The sequence below is a fragment of the Corapipo altera genome, unplaced genomic scaffold, assembly GCF_003945725.1.
Source record: "Corapipo altera isolate COAL_440 unplaced genomic scaffold, ASM394572v1 23, whole genome shotgun sequence".
NCBI classification, from domain to species: Eukaryota; Metazoa; Chordata; class Aves; order Passeriformes; family Pipridae; genus Corapipo; species Corapipo altera.
The window spans coordinates 1,244,592-1,263,730 of NW_020884878.1; the positions used below are offsets into that span (position 1 = coordinate 1,244,592).

General features: G+C 43.0%; 1 protein-coding gene across 4 annotated transcripts in view; it reads left to right on the forward strand.

Moving 5' to 3' along the window:
• The window catches only part of SYT16 (synaptotagmin 16), a 57,048-nt gene that overhangs the window by 29,680 nt on the left and 8,229 nt on the right, over nucleotides 1-19,139 (forward strand). For all 4 annotated transcript variants that reach the window (XM_027637825.1, XM_027637827.1, XM_027637826.1 and 1 more), the window contains 3 exons: nucleotides 2,503-2,759; nucleotides 6,683-7,126; nucleotides 8,198-8,387. In XM_027637825.1, the coding sequence (XP_027493626.1) occupies nucleotides 2,503-2,759; nucleotides 6,683-7,126; nucleotides 8,198-8,387 (891 nt within the window). The remainder of the gene's footprint in view (nucleotides 1-2,502; nucleotides 2,760-6,682; nucleotides 7,127-8,197; nucleotides 8,388-19,139) is intronic.

Sequence of the window (19,139 nt, forward strand, 5' to 3'; positions counted from 1 at the left end):
CTGGGGAACCTGTTCTTGTGGTCTCACCACCTCATAGTAAAGAATTTCTTCCTTATATCCGATCTAAATCTACCCTCTTTCAGTTTAAAACCATTACCCCCTTTCTTGTCACTACAGACTGTGGTAAAAAGTCTTTCTCCCTCTTTCTTATAAGTTCTTTCTAAGTATCAAAAAGCAGCAATGAGGTCTTCCTGATACTTTCTGTTGTCCAGGCTGAACAACCCCAACTCTGTCAGCCTTTCTTCATACAAAAAGTGCATACAAAATCCCCTGCCCATTTTCGTGACCCTCCTATGGACCTGCTCTAACAGGTCCATGTTTTTCCTGTGATGGGGACCCCAGAGCTGGACTCAGAACTCCAGCTGGGGTCTCATGAGAGTGGAGTAGAAGGGCAGTATCCCCTTCCTCAACCTGCTGACCACACTGCTTTTGTTGCAGTCCAGAATGTAGTTGGCTTTTTAGTTCATCCATCAAATCCATATCTCTCTAATTTAGAGACAAGGATGTTGTGTAGGACCATCTCAAAAGCCTTAGAGAAGTCAAATTAGATGACATCTGTTGCTCTTCCCTTATCCACCAATGCAGTCACTCCATCACAGCAACCACCAGTTTGGTCAGGCAGGTTTGCCCTTTGTGAAGCCATATTGACTGTCACATTCCTATCACATTTCTGTCACATTCCTGTCATCCATATGCCTTGACATACCTTCTGGGAAGATCTGTTCCACGATCTTTCTGGGCACAGAGGTGAGACTGACAGTTTGGTAGTTCCCAGGGTCTTCCTTGCTGCCCTTTCAAAGGATGAGTGTGAAGTTTGCCTTCCTTTGGTCACCAGGGACTTCACCTGACTCCTGTGACTTCTCAAATATGAGGGAGAGCAGCTTAGCAACTGCATGAGCCCATTCCTCAGGATCCGGGAATGTATATCATCAGGTCCCATGGATTTGTGTTCAGGTCCCTCAGAAGGTCTTTAACCTGATCTTCTCCTAAGATAGGTGGGGCTTCATTCCTCCAGTCCCTGCCTTGAGGTTCAGGGACTTGAGAGGTGTGGGACAAGCAACTGAGAGTAAAAACTGAGACAAAAAAAAGTTGTTGGGTACCTCAGCCTTCTCCGTGTCAGCTGTTACCAGGGTCCCTGTCTCATTTGTCAGGGAATAAAAACGTTGATTCATCTAAACAAAAACAAACTAATAGTTTTCCATTAAACACAGTAATTAATATTATTTTATTAAGATTTAAATTGGAGACCAAATTTGAAAGAAAAAGATTGTTCTGTAACAATGACCCCCTTAAGAACAAACAAGGAGATGTCTCTTCTTGAGCAGAGGAGTGGGCAAGATGACCTCTGGAGGTCCCTTCCAACCTCAGCTCCTTCTGTGAGTCTAAACCCCAAATAGCTCTACCTGCAAAGGAAGTAATTCTGTTGTCATTGCTGTCATCAGCTGTCTGGAAGCACAACTTGTTTTCTTTCACTGTAACTGCTCCTTGCCTCTTTGAAAGACATGGAAGCATAATCCTGCTCTTTGTGCTCCTGAAGCAAGGCCCATCAGGAGATGCATCAGGAGAAGGAAGGACCCTGTTTTTTTCCTGAAAGTGCTTGCAGGCCACATCCAAGGCCAAATCATGATGTTGTTTCTGTCTGTGTCCCTGGACATGTAATTATCTGTGCTGCTCCATCCAGAGAGCTCTCACCGGTGCTTTCAAGTGGGGAAAAGATCCCTGTGTTCAAAATAGAGATATCAATGGTAGTAGAAAATGAATCTGTAGTGTGAACCAGAGAAGATTATTTCGTTCTCATTAATGAGCCTAACTTTAGCCCATGGAGTAAGTGTGTAGGAACAGATGAATTAAAACTAATAAAAGCAGGCAGGAAATTAGGGAACACATCTACCCTCAGTTGTCCTTTGGGCAATTTTGCCCAAATATGGGATCTAGAGATTCCTGCTTGGCTTGTGGGGCTGGTCATGCTCACCCAAGCTCTCAGAGGGGTGGCAGGTTCATAGTGGCACTCTTTTATCTCTGTGAAAGTCCTTTCCTCACCAGCACTATGCCCTTGAGGACAATGCCAACTCGTCTCTTTTCCTCCTCCTCCTCCTCCTACATAGAAGGAAACTGTGATACCCATTCATCAGGCCTATGCTGTGCTTTTCTGTAGTTTGTCTGACCTGTGTTTTCATGGAAGAGATTGCTTTGGGACTGCAAAGCAGCTCCAAGGCACTTGAATATCCCAGATACTCCACTAATAATTGCATTTGGTGGTTAACTTTGTCAAGTAAAGGCAACTGGTATCTCAGTTCAGCCCTGTCTCCTCCATCATATGCTGATTTAAACAGGATTTGTTATTTTAGAGGTTCGGTGCTGCAGTACTCAGAAACTGAGATGAGAGAAAAAGAAAAGGGAAAAAAAAAGAAAAGAAAAGAGAGAAAGGCACATTTTGAAAGTTATAGGGGGAGGAATTTGTTCTAATCCCTCTGAAATTATTTTCTTGCTGAAAATTGTTAGATCTGGATGGACTAAGCCAACTGAGTTACCAAGACAACCTATCCTATCGTGGAGATGACCATGTATCTGTTGATTCAAGAACAACAACTGGGAATAGGGGCACTGGGCAGCATAAAGGGCCCAGGATGGAGCCCAGCATCAGGGATGGTGTTAGCCAGGCAGCCACGGAAGGACGTTTGGAAATGGAGACAGCACCTGCCAACCAGGGATTGGAAGTAAATGATGCTACTGACAGCTCATCGGCTTGGAGCCCTGAGGTATGATGAATTGTCATTTATCACACATGGTGTAAGCTTTTGGAGGATATTGGGGGCCAAAAAGTGTTAGAGGAGAAATGAAGTGAAAAATTGATCAGCGCAGCCCAAGATAACGGTACTCCTCTGTGCATGTGTGCGTGAACATACACCCCTCCCTTTGTGTTTCCCCTTTTTCTGGTATTTTACCTCTTGCTACTAACACTAATTCACAGAAGCTCTTTTATTGCCTGCTTTCTGACTGCAGTCTCTGAGCTGAAATTGGAGCCATTAGCTGCCTGACAGCATTTACTGTCATTTAGCAAAGAGCACTCTGTGGTGGCCCAGGGCTTTGTCACTGGCTCTACATGCAAGGTGTGTGTCTCGGGATGTGGTATGTGGTCACTGGGTCAGAACTGTGCCTCTTTTTCCAGGTGTTTTCTATGATTTAGACAATGGGAAGCATCTGGAAAGCTGGACACAGCTGGTGGGGGTGGCCTGTGACTTGGCCAAGTGACCATCACTCTGGTCCCCACTGATACCAGGCAACTGTTTAGGGAAGGAGGGAACCCAAGGCTGCTTTCCCTTAGTTCTGCAGCTTTATTTTGAAGCCTCAAGAAAACATTTTAGATTTTAAGGCATTGTAAACACCTGATTACTTAGCATCCCCCTTTTCTCTCCTAATCTCTCTGCCTGATGTGTTGATTTTCATTATTTTACCACAGGGTAAAATGTCTGAAAAAATATCAGCCTGCATCAGACATATTAAAAGAACAGCACAAAGGTCACACCTGCCTGAGTTAAAAGAGACTGTTCTTCAGCTGTGGAAATTAATACTTCCATCACATTCTGAGCAACAAGGCTTTGAGGGAAAGATTCTTATCCTTGGAGCAGGCTGCCTGCAGGCAGTTAAAGAGATGGAAGGCAGCTCCTTGGTGCCTATGTTCAAGCCCTAAGGGGTGTTTGGAGCAGCATTTTGGTTTGCTGAACAATCCAGTCCCACAAAACACTGCTCATCACATGGGAACTCTGTGTGGCAGCAGCTCTGCCCTCTCTTTGCTGTTTGTCTGCCCATCTGAGGCTCATTTATCCTTTTCCAAATTTGATGTGCATTGCTGTGGTTCACATGTGCCTCAGTGTCTCCAGTGTCCTCTTGTATTTCTTTGGAATACATCTCTTGTTTTGCTCCTGGTATCTATATTTTAAAAATGCAAAGAACGATTCAAGCATCAGGGGGCAGATATGCCCAAGACCCAGTTTATCTGCTACAAGCAGCTTCTCATCTGAAGGTATTGTGTGCATTAATGAAAGACTTTTTATTGCAGGAACTAAATGTTCTGACATGCCAGAAATGTCCAAGTGCTATTATGCTCCACTCAAAGGACCTCTCTTTAGAGACGGAAATGGTAATTTTATGCCCCTGCAGTGGAACTACAAGTACCGTTTCAATCCTTATCCATGATTAGCTGCTCTTTCAGGTTTCTCTGGTAGAAATGGACTTATTTTACTTAGTGAAGTGGATATTGGCTGTCCTGAATGTCCAGGTTAGACATGCAGTATCAATCAGTATATTTGGCTTGACTTCTCAACAACTGTGCTGTGAGGGAAAGAAATTCAGATGAAATATCTAAACCCCAGTCATTCCTTGGATTCCAATTTAAGTGTCTGTATAATCAATATGTTCACAATGCACTTGTAGCCCAGCTGAGCTTCAAGAGCTGAGGGGAGTTCTGTCAATGATTTCCACGGAAGGGAGATTACTCTGTGTGAAGCAAACCTGTATAGGGGTGAGTCCTGGATAGCACAGAAAGGGCCTTTATGGACCCTGTGAGGTCTCTAAAGCTTGGTTGCCCATGGAAAGGTTACTGCCACGGAGTGTGGCATTTCTCTTTCCCTCTCTGCCTCCAGTTCACATTGTTTTTCACTGCAGTGGATGTGACTGCAGCTCCAGTAGCACGATTTGACATTTCCTGAAATCCAAATCCTTTCTAGCTGTTCAGTCAAAAAACAGATCTCTGACCTTCAGCCTGCCCTACACGCTACCAGAAGGTGAGATACTTAGCCCTGCTGGGATGGGAAATTGCCTCTTGGATCTTCATACCTGTGGGTTTATGATGGTGCCCAGGAGTTCACCTTCTCCAGCTCAGGCATGTGGATGAAAGCAAAGTTATGCTGCAAGCACGGTTGTCTCCACACCTTAGCAGCAGCCCTTGAATGTGCTTTGATTCCATCTCCTCAGTAGCAAATGCACAGACAAAAGTGTGAAGGGATGAAAATGTGGAGGGAAATATGAGTCAAGCACAATCCCATTAAGTTTGCTTCTTAAATATTATTTCATCAACCAGACAGAAATAACTTGACAGCTACACAGAGCAGCACTTAACATTTGCATAACACCACGCTCTCTCCAGGCAACCTGGCCTACCTTGCATTTTTGTTTTTTGCAGCCTGCTATGTTTTTGTGGCCAACCAAGTCATTTTAGGTGTTGCCCAAGTGCTGTTTTTTTCTCCCTTTGACATTACTTCTGCAAGATGTCTGACAGCAGGTCTCTAACCTCAGTCTGCACACTTGAACTTTTGTATTCACATGCAGAAGTCTCAAACACCTCTGAAAATATGGAAAGCTGGAGCTTTGCACATCATGGCAGATTAATCTGAGCACTAGGAAAGTAGATTGGCAGGAAGTAAACACAAATTTTGATGTTTATCTGAGGCCTTGTTTGAGACACATACCACTCTAGACAATTACATCAGACATCCCAAGGCCCATCATCTGTTCTCTGAACAATAAGATTCCTGTGTTGAAAAGAAGTGTTACTTGAAATGCAAAAGAAGAGAAATGTTTGAGGAGGAGGGTGACTCAGATTCTGGTGACAGGCCTTAATTCACCTTCTGGCTATTAACTGAAAATCTTTCCCTAGTACAGTGTATACTCATGTTTAAATACAAATCATTGATCACTATAGCAACCCCTTTATCACATGAAGCACATTCTAGCTCTGAGATAAAAAAGCACTTTTGAACAGAAATACACACGCCCACTCAGCAAAAGGTAAGGTGAGCATCCATGTTTTTATCTTGTTTTATCAAGATGATTTTTGTTTTAAAAGTAGGTAAAAGATTGTGTGTGGACTGGTCTGCACATGTTGTGCTTGTTTATTTTGAATTTTTATTCTGAATGTATTAGTATCCAAACAGAACAGAAGGAACAGATGCTTCTCTTGGGAGATTTAAAAAGGGTATAAAGAGTCAGTATGTATTTAATCAGACTGGTTTTCTCCATTATCATTGGCTTAGCTGTAGGAAAAGTGTTGAAATATAGGGTAGCATCTAGAAATGGAATTTCAATTTTGCAAGAAATTCCGATATGGTGATTTCCTCTCCCATCAAACTGAACCACAGTGCTTAATTTTTTTAATTTATAGCAGAACAAAATACCTAAAAAGTTAGCAGGTTTGGCTGAATTGTTTGATTTTGCTAATGCAAAAATACGTCTTGACAAAAAATTCCAATGTACATTCGAAGTAACATTGTAAGTTGATAAAAACATTTAAGTTGGTCAAACTTACATAAGTAAGTTGGTCAAAACATTTTGTTAATGCCTCAAAATTGACATGAATGGAATGTAAAAAAACCTTTGTTGAGTTTTTCCCTATGAGGAATGTTTTCCAAATTAAATACCTCCTGCAAAACATTTAGATATTGATGAAGCTTTTTGTTGGAAATGTTTCAACAAGTGCTATTGCTTACTAGAGTGTATGGGGAATATTACACAAAATCAGGCAATTAACAATCATTGCCCTTTCAAGAAACAGTGGGGTCTTTATTTTGCACAGCAACTGCCTACTCTTGCAGGCACGAGGAAGAACAATCTTTTTAAAACGGAGTTCAGATCACAGAGACAGTTGAACTCCAATGGAGGTGTTATTTCTTCCTTCTCTTTGCAGGAACATAATGAAGTGAATAGTGTACCAGCTCATCGTGGTGCTCATGAGCCCATCTGCAAATGTGGTGATCTAGATGTCGTCTTCAACTATAAACCCTCAAGTCAAAAGCTGGTGGTTACTGTCTTGGAGGCCAGGGATATCCCAGACAAAGACCGCAGTGGTGTGAACACCTGGCAAGTGCACACAGTTCTGATGCCAGGCAAGAAACAGAGGGGTAAAACGAGTGTTCAGAGAGGACCCATCCCCGTCTTCAAGGATAAAATTGCCTTCAGTAAGCTGGAACCACAGGAGTTAAGCAGCCACGCCGTTCGCTTCCGCCTCTACGCGGTGCACAAGATGATTGGAGAGAAGATGATGGGAGAGCAGCTGTTCTACCTGAGCAACATCAGCCAGGAAGAGGAAGTAAAGGTGACACTGGTCTTGGAGCCCAGAAGTAACCTGAGTGTAAGTTTGATGAAAGACATATGGGATCCATAAAATTGTTTGTCTGGTGAGCGGGGACCAGCCTTACCTGATGTCTTTCATTCAGACCTGTTAGCACGTGAGTGGTAGATCTGTCCTGCTGTCACTTAAAAAGTTATCAGTGAGGGGAAGCACAGGATATTTGTTCCCTATGCAAAGTTGTACTTTATTAACAATAGATCAGCTAGCAAGCTGACACCAAACCATGTGTATGTACTACATCTACACGAATCATCTCATGCTGTGCCATTCAGAAATAGTAGGTTGATCCAGGAACCACCAAGGCTAATTATGTCCTAATTTCAATAAGGACAGTGATTCTTGTGCACCATTGTGTTGGTGGACCTGTACTACTGCCAGTGCAGGAGCTACCTCATTTGGCCCTAGTTACCAGCTTGTATATCTCCACATGGTGCAGTTTCCATGTTGCCAGAAATGCTTAGTAATGTTCCTTTACATGACAGATGGAATTGGAGAGGTGGGTCACAGGAAGAGGAACTGGCTGTGCTGCTTCCTAATTTTCCAAGCACATCACAGTTGTATCCAGCTCTGTCTATGCCAATCAATTTGTGTAGATGAGCTCTGTCATGATTCATTGTCTACAAAAAGCTCAGTGAGAGGCTGTGCACACAAAATGAATAAAACATTGAACTCCAGGTGAAGAGAGAATAGAGAGAGCATTGTGGGAGCAAGGAAAGAAAGTAAGAAAATGCACAGACCAAAAAACCCCAAACTGCAAACTGTATTCCATCCAAAAGCCATTTTCAAGGGAGATTGACTGAGCATTAATGTAGTAGGATGTTTGGTTATCTCAGAGGCTTTGATTTACAGTAGTGATAACACATTATGCAGAGTTCCTCATCTTTAAAGAGAAAGTTCAGAGATGTGTTTTTGTTAAAGTGACGCTCTGATTCTCCTGGTGCCCCAGCATAATTAATTCTTAGTTATTGTAATTTCTTAAGAGAGCTGTTACCAAATGAGACTAGAAGATATAAATTGGGGGAGGGTGGTGGTGAATGTCCTGATGATTCTCTCGGTGCTCTTTCCCTGCAGAGTGCAGATTCTCAGCTTAGTCTGTCAGCAATCTCTCACAGTGATAGCACTTCTTCAACACAGTCCCTGTCGCATGGAGGGGTGCCAGAGCTGCTCGTGGGATTGTCATACAATGCCACTACGGGGCGGCTGTCGGTGGAGATGATCAAAGGTAGTCATTTCCGAAACCTCGCAATTAATAGGCCACCTGGTAAGTACTCTCACTGCTATTAAATAACACCATTGAGTCAAAATCTGCTTTTTATTTTCTTCCTTGAGATATTCAATTATGCCTTTTCTGAGCCGGGTTTCCTTGCAGAGTACCTGATGAAAAATTAAAAGCCTTTATTTCAGATGCGTGTGTTGGTAAATGTTACAGGGTAATTGGAGGCAATCATATGAAGACACAGCTGATGGGATGGTAATACCTGAATGTCTGTTTTATTGCATATACCTTTACAACATCTGATTAAGGCAAAAGTGTCATTATACCCAAAGCACAGGGTAATTCTCAGCAGATCCATAAAAAGAAAGAAGCACTTTCCAAGTGCTTATATGTTACCATGTGACCCACAGGGACCCTGCCTCGTGCCATTAAGTGTTTCCCAGGGCTATACTTTGTTTAGTCCCTTGCTGTGCTGCTGAGTGCTGGGTGACCTGGTGCTTTAGCCCCTTTGGGGATCTTCCTGCTGTGAATTCTCGACTGCTGCACAAGAAAATCTTCTGCAGAAGGAAAATTGGAAAGTTGTCGCAACAGGGTCACAATAGTTGAGTTCCTTTCCTCCAGTCCTACAGGAAAAAGTGGAAATTGCCTTACAGTAGATTTAGTTAATGCCTGAGCTGTAGTTAGTCCTTGAGATGGATAGTACTGCTGTCCATGATATAGATGGAGTCACAAAGCCATAGTGCCTGGTCTTATCTGCTTTGCTGCTGGGATGCCTCATTCAGGGGTTGAATGGCAGCACTGTATTCATCTTGTGTTGTCCTTTTGCCTCCTGTCTGACACCAGCAACTGATGGCAATGTGAAATAATGTGTGTTTTTTGTTTGTCTGTTGGTGTGTTTGCTTTTGTGATGTTTGCCTACTTGTCAAAGATAATAACCTTTGACAGTTCCTTGCCTTCGCTGGATTTGACATAGTATCTGTAGCTGCAAAATGCTGAGATTACTTTTGCAAGATACTCTGCTCTTTGGCCCAGATCTAGCAAAATATTTATGTAATATTTCAGTGTATGGATGTGAAAACTCAAGTTTCTACTAAACTATACTGGAGTATATTACAAAAATAATCTGTGTCATCAGTTAGTCCCTTGAGAATTAAGGGCAAGCCTGTGCAACAGTAAAACACCTGACCCCAGTCTGTGTAGTCCTAGCTCATCTTTTATTATCTGTAGCAACATAGGTCTCTATGTGAGTTACTTAAAGGCATGTTCTTGTTAACATTTAGATGTTTTATTAAAAACATTTTGTGTTTGTTGATGACAAAAGAACAGAAGCAGGATACGGGCAAAGAAGGCATTCCTTGAGGGGCTTTTTATTTTAAATTCAGACTGAATTTTCCATTTCTATGTTTGTGGGGCTTCAGATAAATCTAATTTATTCTGTTTGATAAGATGGCCAAAGTCTTCTGTCAGCCAAACTAACAGTCCATACATTGTTTCATAGCAGTTCTTTCATTTTTGCTGTTAAGACTATCTCGAGTTGTTTCTTCACATCCTTTCTGTATCCAAAAGAACTTTAACATTGTCAGACCAGTGTCTCTCAGTGTTAGATCAGCTTTTAGGTGAAACACAGAGATCCATAAATGATTACAGGCAAATTCTGAACCTATCACAATCTGCTTCTTTTAGTCCAAGTCGCATTGCTGCTTCTGCTTTCTGAATTGTTCTTCTGTGCCTACAAAGTTCCCAGCGGTGTGGTGAGAAAAGGAAAACCCAGTGAAGCAGAAACTGAAGGAAATTAAAAAGAAGGAAGAAAACCAGCACTTGTCTCAGATGCTGGAGCAGCATTTCACTGATAACTCCTCAGGCACTGCAGGGGAGTGCTGTGAGGTCCGATCGTTACTGTCTGAAACATGCTGGTGGCTGAATAAGATGCTCAATAAGTCCTTCAAGAGGTGAAAACTAAAGCTGGTATCCCGCTTTCTGGAGGGTGAGGAAAGAGCCCTTGTGTTTTCTTAAATAGGTCCTATTTGTGGTTCTGTTGTTTGAGGCTCAGAGGGAGTGATTTCTGTAAAGTATCATGGAAATTTCAGATATAACAGTGCTTTGGGGCACTTAAATACCAAGCCCAAACTGCTATTCAGGGCAGCCATTTATGGTAAGACCAGGAGAAGGCAATGGACAGAATCCATCTCTATTTCTAGCCCTGCAAGCACAGACCCTACACAGGACCCATATGTAGTCCTGTTGCAGCCCAGTGGCTTTAGTACTGGCTGCTGCTGCCAGCTGCAGCTGTAGGAAATGGTAGGAGAGTCTTGAACAACAGTGGAATCTCCAGCTGTGTTTTTTGCCCACCTTGATCCTCTTCTCTACCACCTGTACTCTTACAGCATGCATGCTTCCTTCTTGGCATCCTGGCACAGGGATATTTCACTGTGAGCCGGAGAAGGAACTGGACTGGGGCATTGGTGATTTTAAGTGTTAAAGGCTGCAGAGGCTGAAAGAGTTGGTTTTCTGGAGAAGAAAAGGAGGATAGTGCATGTTTTATCTCCTTCACCTTTAAACTGAGTCAGGTAAATATCAAAGTCATGGGTGCTTACCTGAGTAATAACCAGGTTAGAAAACAGCTGGACATCTTACAGAAACTTAAATCTGTGTCTTCTCTTCCAGTCACATTTGTGTGATTTAAGGATAGTTTGGGCAAGGATAAGTGTCCAGGTATGGTTCTGGGTAACATGCTGAGTTATAGACCTAAGCCTACAATCCCTGATCACATAAATAGATCCATTATAATTCAGAGCACTTAAGAGCACTCAAGAGTATGGCTGCAGCATCAGACCATAAATTATCTGTGTACCAAAAAACCTCATGCAGGAAAACATCTACAGTTTTGTCAGATGTGGACAACATCTGTTGTCCAGCACTGTTGGTATTTTAGTGCTAATGGCTTGTGTGCTGTGCACCTCATTCTATTTGGTTCTTGTAAAAAAAACATTAACCTGTGCTAACATTTTGTAGGAGTTCATATTTTGTTCTGTGGTCTTGCATCTTCTTAGAACAAAACGCAGCATGTTCGTTTAAAGGGTGTTTATTATAAAAAATGTAACAAGAGAAGCCTACACCACTGTCAGAGACATCTTTAAAAATTTATAACCAGTTACATACTAGGTGCATAGTAGTAATACCTTGGGATCACAGTGATGGAACAGGAATCATTTGAACTAGTCAGTGTATAAACACAAAACAGAGAGATGCCTACCCATGTGATGTTAAACCTTCATCTGCTGCTCTGCTGGGTGCAGCTCTCTCTCCTCTAATCCAGCCTTCCTTCTTTTCCCTTCTACATTTTTTTTGGGGTTTATATCTGCGTGTAACGCAATTTGAGAAGAACTATTGTAAAGTTATTCCCTCGCCTAAGAAAAGTCCTCCAAGGTTTTCAACAGCTGCAGAATTAATCACACATTATAATTACATCCGTACATGATCATTATTATACCAGCAGCATACTAACCCCATTAAACAAATACAATAGCATTAATGCTGGAAAAGACAGGAGGGAGAGAACAAGCTATCAGGATTTCTATTGGTAACAGGAGAAAGTTCTTCTTGAATTAAAGACTTTTCTGAAAACAAACATTTGCCTGAGCCACAGGTAACAATATCCAGGAAACACATAAAATGCTCCCACAGAAAATTTAGGATCCTTACATTATGATCTGCATTGCTCTGGTATCAGGGTGCTTGAAAGCCATTAGTGGATTTTATTTTATCAGATTATTTGTGAGGGCAGTAAAGTTATTAACCGTGTTATGTTCCTGGAGAACTAAGGCACAGGTTAATTCCTTTAATTACTCCAAATCAGACCAAGAAGCTGAATAAAAAAATTAACTTTTAACCTGCATATCTTGCTCTGAACAGGGAACTTGCTTTAGCTCCTAAAGCTTTGTGATTCATGCTTCCATGTCACTGGTAATAGAAAGGGGGACCTTGCCAGGGCAAGATGGGGTGGATTCAGTCCTCCAGAGAGCTTGCTTAACAGAGCTGGGATTTTCTGGGAAGCTTCTTGCTGCCAAGTGCTTGCCAGTCAGTCACAGTAAAATTGTAGGAAAGTCACCTCTCCTTCTGCACTTCTTTTTGCCCATCCTTGAACAGCTAAAATAAACTTACAATAAGAACAGCTGAGAAAGCTTTGTTCTGGGTGAGAAAGATGAGGCCAGATGCAAGTAGCCCCAGAAGGATGTCTTAGTAATGAGCAGCCAGGCAGTGAGGCAGAAGATAAAGCGTGGATGAATGTAAAGTATTGCATGGGAGCACATGTGGAATTCAAACTTAATCTGGATGGACTCAATATTTCACTTGGGAGCGAAATATTAGTCTTGTGGTAAACAGCTCTAGGAAAATGTCAATTCAAGGATCAGCAACAGTAGTGAAAAAAACTCAAAACAAATGTGGACAAAATGAAAAATTGATATTTGATTGTAAATACAAAGTCAGTGGTCTAATGAATACTGTGTACAGTTCTGGCTCCCTCTGTTTAAATAGAATATGGTAGAACTGAAAAGATGTGGTGAGGAGTGTTGGAGACAATCAGGGGTATGGGAACAGCTTCCAACAAGCTGTAGCTGAATAGACTGTGCCTCCTACGATGTTACAACAAAGGGAGATGGGGGAAGATTTCAGAGGTCTACAAGTGTCATTGAGAAAGTGAATTGACAACACTTACTCATTGTCTTCTCCTGATACAAAACCAGAGGATCATAAAAGGAAGCGAGGAGGTAGTGGGTTCTGAAGAGGAGACAGCTCTTCACCTACGCTGTTGAATTCCTCACTACAGAATGTCATGGATGGTAGAAATCTACTTGAGTTCTGTGCAACACAGGAGAAGTTCTCAAAGTTCCACAGAGGATCACTAAGTACAAAGACACTGCCTCTGACTGAGGAAGTTCTTGAGTCACAAATTGCTGGATACTGGGGAAGTATTTGGGAGGGAACCAGCATATGCCATATTTTTATAGCTTTACTAAGGTGTCTGTACTGGGGTACTGTTGGCTGGATGAACTGGCTGGGCACAGCTCTTCCCACCACATGTGAGACCTGATTAGGCTTAGAAAGACAAGTGTCATAACAATGGACTTCCAAGGAGCAATTGTGAGATTTTTTTGGGGGATATTCTATGATAATTAGACATCCAAGGATAGCACATGGTTATCCAGTAATGTTTTCAATAGCTTTATATTTATAAAAGGTATATGAAAAGTGTAATCCGTGTTACAGGGCATAAAAATGAAGATATTTCTGAATCAAAGGAGTGCATTTGAAGTGGATGTATGGAGATGCTCTCCCACTCCCATAGCTGTAAACAAGAAAAAACCCTTTTTTTCCCCCCTCCTAAAACAAGCAGAAGAAAAAGCCATTGCTGCCGGAGTAGAGCTCTCCTCATTCCAAGTTTCAGCTGGAGCTGAATGTTTTGTGCAAATCTGCAGTGACTTTACAGAGCAGTGTTTGCAGGAGATCTGATGACAGGATGTGTAATAAAGCCATGCCTGTGGGCACCACTGTTGGAGGTGACAAAAGCCGGGCTTAAGCATCCTTACATCATGGCCCTACCATTGCCATTGCTGAGGTGTGTAACCATGCTTCCTGATAAGCTCGATCTTAGAGTTCTCCATCTCCTCTCTGAGGCAGCAGCAATGCGTAAATGTGGAAAGTTTTGAAATGCCCTTGTTAGAGGAGAGTCACCTTGTGCATCTGGAGAGATGGTTGTGTTCTCTTTTAGCTGGGTCAGCCTGCACTAAAGCTGCACCTCCTCAGGGCTGGGTAGTGCAGGCAGATGGTAAGCTGCCTCTGTAGCCTAACACGTGTCCCAGGTGAGGGCTGGTGCTGTAAAATGGGGTGGACATGGTGTGTTTCTGAGGCAGCAGAGAAGGATCACAGAGGAACTGAGCTCCAAGGGGGAGGATGTTGAGGTGCTGGAGCAGGTCCAGAGAAGAGCAACTAGGCTGGGGAAGGGACTTGAGCACAAGTCCTATGAGGAGAGGCTGAGGGAGCTGGGGTTGTTCAGCCTGGAGAAGAGGAGGCTCAGAGGAGAACCCCTCACTATCCACAACTCTCTGAAAGGAGGTTGTAGCCAGGTGGGGGTTGGTCTCTTCTCCCAGGCAGCAATCAGCAAGACAAGAGGACATGGTCTTAAGCTGTGCCAGGGGAGGTTTAGGCTGGATATTAGGAAGAAATTCATTACAGAAAGGGTAATCAGGCACTGGAATGGGCTGCCCAGGGAAGTGGTGAATTCTCTGTCCCTGGAGGTTTTTAAGATAAGACTGGATGTGGCATCAGTGCCATGGTCTAGCAACTGTGGCGGTAGTGGATCAAAGGTTGGACTTGATGATCTCTGAGGTCCCTTCCAATCTAGCAGATTCTATGATTCTGTGATTCTAAGGTGTTTCTGGAAACAGCTTTCTTTCCTGAAAGACCTGGACTTAGCTTTCAGGGAGCCCTCATCTCCTACCCCTCTTGCATGTCATTGCTGCTGGCAATTCCCTCCCTCAGGCCGAGAAGTGCTTCCAGGGAGCAGTGCATTCTTTTCTGCTGCATTTTAAATTAGAGGTGCTGCTGGTCTGCTCTCTGATGACTCACATGTTGTGAAGGTTGCCAGATTCCAGCCTCTCCCTTGTGTGAGAGCTGTAAGCCCCAGGAGAGGAGACCCGAGCAGCAGAGACTTGGTGGAATAGGGGAAGGAAAGCTGGCTTCTCAGCAACATAGTAGGCAGTTCTCAGCTCTTGTATGATTTACAGAGTAGGCCACAAGCTGCCTAAAATCCAGATTTTCACAATGTGGGATTGGGATCAAAAGCTTGGGTCTAATTCTTCTCCCTGCTCTTTTACTGATCCAGCTGCAGTGAGCCCAGTTCAGAGTATTTCTGCCCCACTGCTGGTTTAATGGGGAGGTAAAGCCAGGACTAATGGTCTTCTGCTTCTCAAACTGAGACCTGGCATGGAGCTGCCAGTACAGAGTAGCACAGAGTTGAGCTCTGGGGCTGCTTCGCTGCGCGGTGCTGCCGTTTATTATGTAGGCTGGGAGCGTGGGCACGCCAGCTGGGGGAAATTAAGCTCCAGGCCCAAGGCTTTATTCTGCTGCGGCTGTTATTAGTCTGGATTGCAGCATGCTGACATGGTTATACTGCTTTTGGAAATGAGCTAGCTTGCCTGGAGCGCGGGTGGGAAAGTCCATGCGGCACCGTGGGGTACCCTGCAGTCCACAGACGTGAGGAGTCAGGAGTCTTTGGTTGTTTATTTCCTTTCTAAATATAAATTCAAGCAGGGGGCTTAGATGCTTTTGTATTGGCAGTGTTTTTGCTCACAGGTCAGCTTTATTAATAATGGTAGTGCTTAGGGTAAATGAAAGCAGAATGTATGCTATGGTCCCTGCTCCAAAAATGCATAAATTAGAGCTGATTATTCCCCTGAGTTGTCATTATCAGTTAGTTCCCTGAGAAGGATCATGACAGAAATGGGTCATTAGAAGAATCGTGGATAAAGTGATTGCCTTTGCAGATGAGCTCTCTAGAGGTGTTTTATGGTTGGGGCAGTGTTGATAGAGACAGAGCAGTCTGCACAAGGAGAGATTTGCCCAGACCTCTGGAGCAAGATGATGCAGTGCTAGCCCAAAATGTGTCTGGCTTCTTGCAGCATTCCTTGATTTAGCTCTTTTCACTCTGGTATTAAATGCAGAGGTGTTGATATTTTATGTATATGTGAACATTGTTCAATCTACTCATACCAGAGATGAAAGATAAGTTTAGGGTGAAAATGATTTGCAGCAAGAACTTCTGTTCCAAAACCTGTATGGAAGGGAGAGCCTGGTAGATGCAGTGCTAAAATTGGTCTTGGCAAAATTAGACTTTGTTCTTGAATCTTCACAGACTTTTGTGTAACCATGGGCAAGCTGCAGTCTCAGACACTCCCAGATATTAAGAGGTCTTGCTCTACTTCATGTCAGTGAGATGGGTGCCCAAATAGGTGAGCACTTAGGCATTTTAAAGAATGTGAGCCCTAATCTCTTTTCTCCTTTTGTGCTTGACAGAGGTGGCATGAAAATAAACACTCTGAAGAGTGTAGAGTGCTGAGACACCACTGTAATGAGGCCATTACTGAATCTGAGCATGTAATTAGATGGAAAATGTTTGCCTTCATAATGAATAGATGCTCTTACACATACATTCCTCAGTAAATTGTCAAGTTCATCCTTTCCGTAGTTTCACTAATTTAACTGTGTATCTGGGGATGGATTTTCTTTGGCAAAGTCGACAGGAGGGGAGAGTTTTCCATCTCAGAGGACCAGACTGGACCACAAGGAGGACTAGGAAATGTTTTCTGATGAGACACCTAAAAAGATGCTGCAAGGAGTGCAATGCAGAAAGGGCAAACTACAATCTTTAAATGTAGTTAGTGAAGCAGAATAACAGCTCAGTCTCATATGTACCAACTCTGCAAAGCAAATTTCAGATGCTAAATATATGATCCACACCTACTCTTTTATTTCTGTTCGGGCAATCTTGATTCTTTTTCCTGGTAAAATACACTCAGTGGAATAAATTTTAGGAGAATTAGCAGCCTGATTTAGTTGTCACTTGCACTGTTTTTGTGCCTGTGCTTTCATGGGCATGAATAGGGCTCCTGATATTATCTCTACCCTGAGCACAATCTCCTTCCAGCCTTCACGCCCCTGCCTGATCCAGATGATACGTGCAGGGTCTCCACCAACCTTGGTACTGTACAGGCAGGGTCTTGGTGCAGAAGTCTGTAGAAAATCTGATGTGTATTAAAGAAAAAGCCACATTTTCTGACTTTGGTTTAAGTCATTGTTGGTGTACTGCTCAGTTTTCTTCAAAGCCAGCTATATTACACCACACATGCAAAAGATGAGGCCTCAGTCAGAGATCTAATATCCTAGTAAGAAACTCCTCCGTTCATAGCCTCAAGAATTAAGCAGGGCATCCTGAAACAGTATCCTATGGGGCTCTTTAGCTGTGGCACTTGCTTTAGTGTTAAAACGTAAATCATCTATAATGGCAGCACTGCCTACTAGATCACTGCTGAATTATGCCATATTCTTCTTTGATTATAAATGGGTTGACTCCTTTGGGGGCTGTTCAAATGAGTGTGCCACAGTTAGGTGTGATGAATCCCACCTGAGCCGCCAGTACTGGTGAAATTCAGAAGGAGGGATGACATGAAGGTATACTAGGAGTGAAATCTAGACCTCAGTCCTCTCCCTGTCTTCTTAGAAGAGATACAGGCATGTGTGGGTGACCTTTCTCTCAAGTAACATGGGAAGAGAGTCTAAAAAAGTTCTTTATTTGCTGTTGGTTATGTTGCATGTTGCCATGCTCAGGTGGGATAGTAGTGAGAGTGTTGGTAGCAGTTCTTGGCTGCATACAGCTTCTCCACTCTGCCCATTCCCTGCCCCAGCATAGGCAGGGAAACACATTCAGGAACTGCCAAGGGGTCCAGGGGCAGGATCATTCCAGTGCTGCTCCATGCCCCAGCTCTGCCCTTCCTGTTCCCAGCTCCTACTGTGATCCCAATCAAATGCCCTCAACTAAACAGTTTTCAGAGGGTAGAGGGAAAACCAATGTGACACCAAGGACATATCCAGAGAATAATGGAAGAACTGGACCAGGAGCAAAGAGAGGGGGTCTCATCTCTGTGAATTCTTAGATCTCAGCACTCACTTCTCTTCCAGCAGAAGTGACATACTTCATCTTTCTGCCTGTAAATGGGATTGGTTTGGAAAATACACTAAAATTATGTGAAGATGTGAGCTTTTAATTTGAAAGAAAGAAAAATTTTAAAGTTCAAACAAGGAAGTGTACTAGTTAGTTGTTTGTATTTAAAAATTAGCCTGGTGGAGATCTTTTACTATTTGGAAATCCCCTTCTCAGAAGAAGAGGATGAATACATAAAAAAAAAAATAAAAAAAATTCTATAAAACCCCTTCTCCTCACTTATCTTTATTTCCAGGGAGTTCCTTGCAGCCTAGACCAGCAGCCAGGACTCACATATGAGGAATGCTTCAGTGCATGTTGTGGTTTGTCATTCCAAAACAAAGTGACATCTCTACAAACACTGCAAGAGTTTTGTCTGGTAGTTATCTTGCAGAGTTCCACTTTGAGTTGAGGTAGAAGAGAGAGTCCTCTCTTGGGCTTTGTGCTTCTGATGGATCTGAAGTTGTTACAGATTTCAGCACCACCAACACTGAATAGTAAGGTGGAAATAAGTCCACCTCTTAATAAAGCTTTTTTTTTGCCTTTTTTTTTTTTTCTTTCCAGATACCATCAGGAAATTAAATCAAAGCTCTGCTTTTCTGTGCAACAAGTAGGTCTTTGTTGGCAAGGTCTAATTCATCGCCAGTGTTACGCTGGGAGCCAAGCTGGCCCCCCCAGCTAATGACTGGGCTGAACTTTCCCTGCAGTAACTCGATAGCTGTACAGCTGTGCAGGCTCACAATTTCCTCCTTGATTGTCAGTCTCCTGACAGCTTTTTCAGTGGAACAGTTTGAGAGGAGTGGAAAGCCCTGCTTTGGAGACATAGAAGTGTTTTCACACCTGAAGTGCAATTTCACACCTTGTGTTGCTCAGTAGATAAGTGCGTAAAATAGCACATCGAACGGGAACAGAAGAGGATAGAAATGCTGTAGACAAGAGATGGAGGCTTGTTATTTATTTCCTATCTTCAGCACACTCTGAAATAATACTCACTTGCAGGAACCCAGGCACAGATTACGAAGGGGTTAGCAGAGGACTTG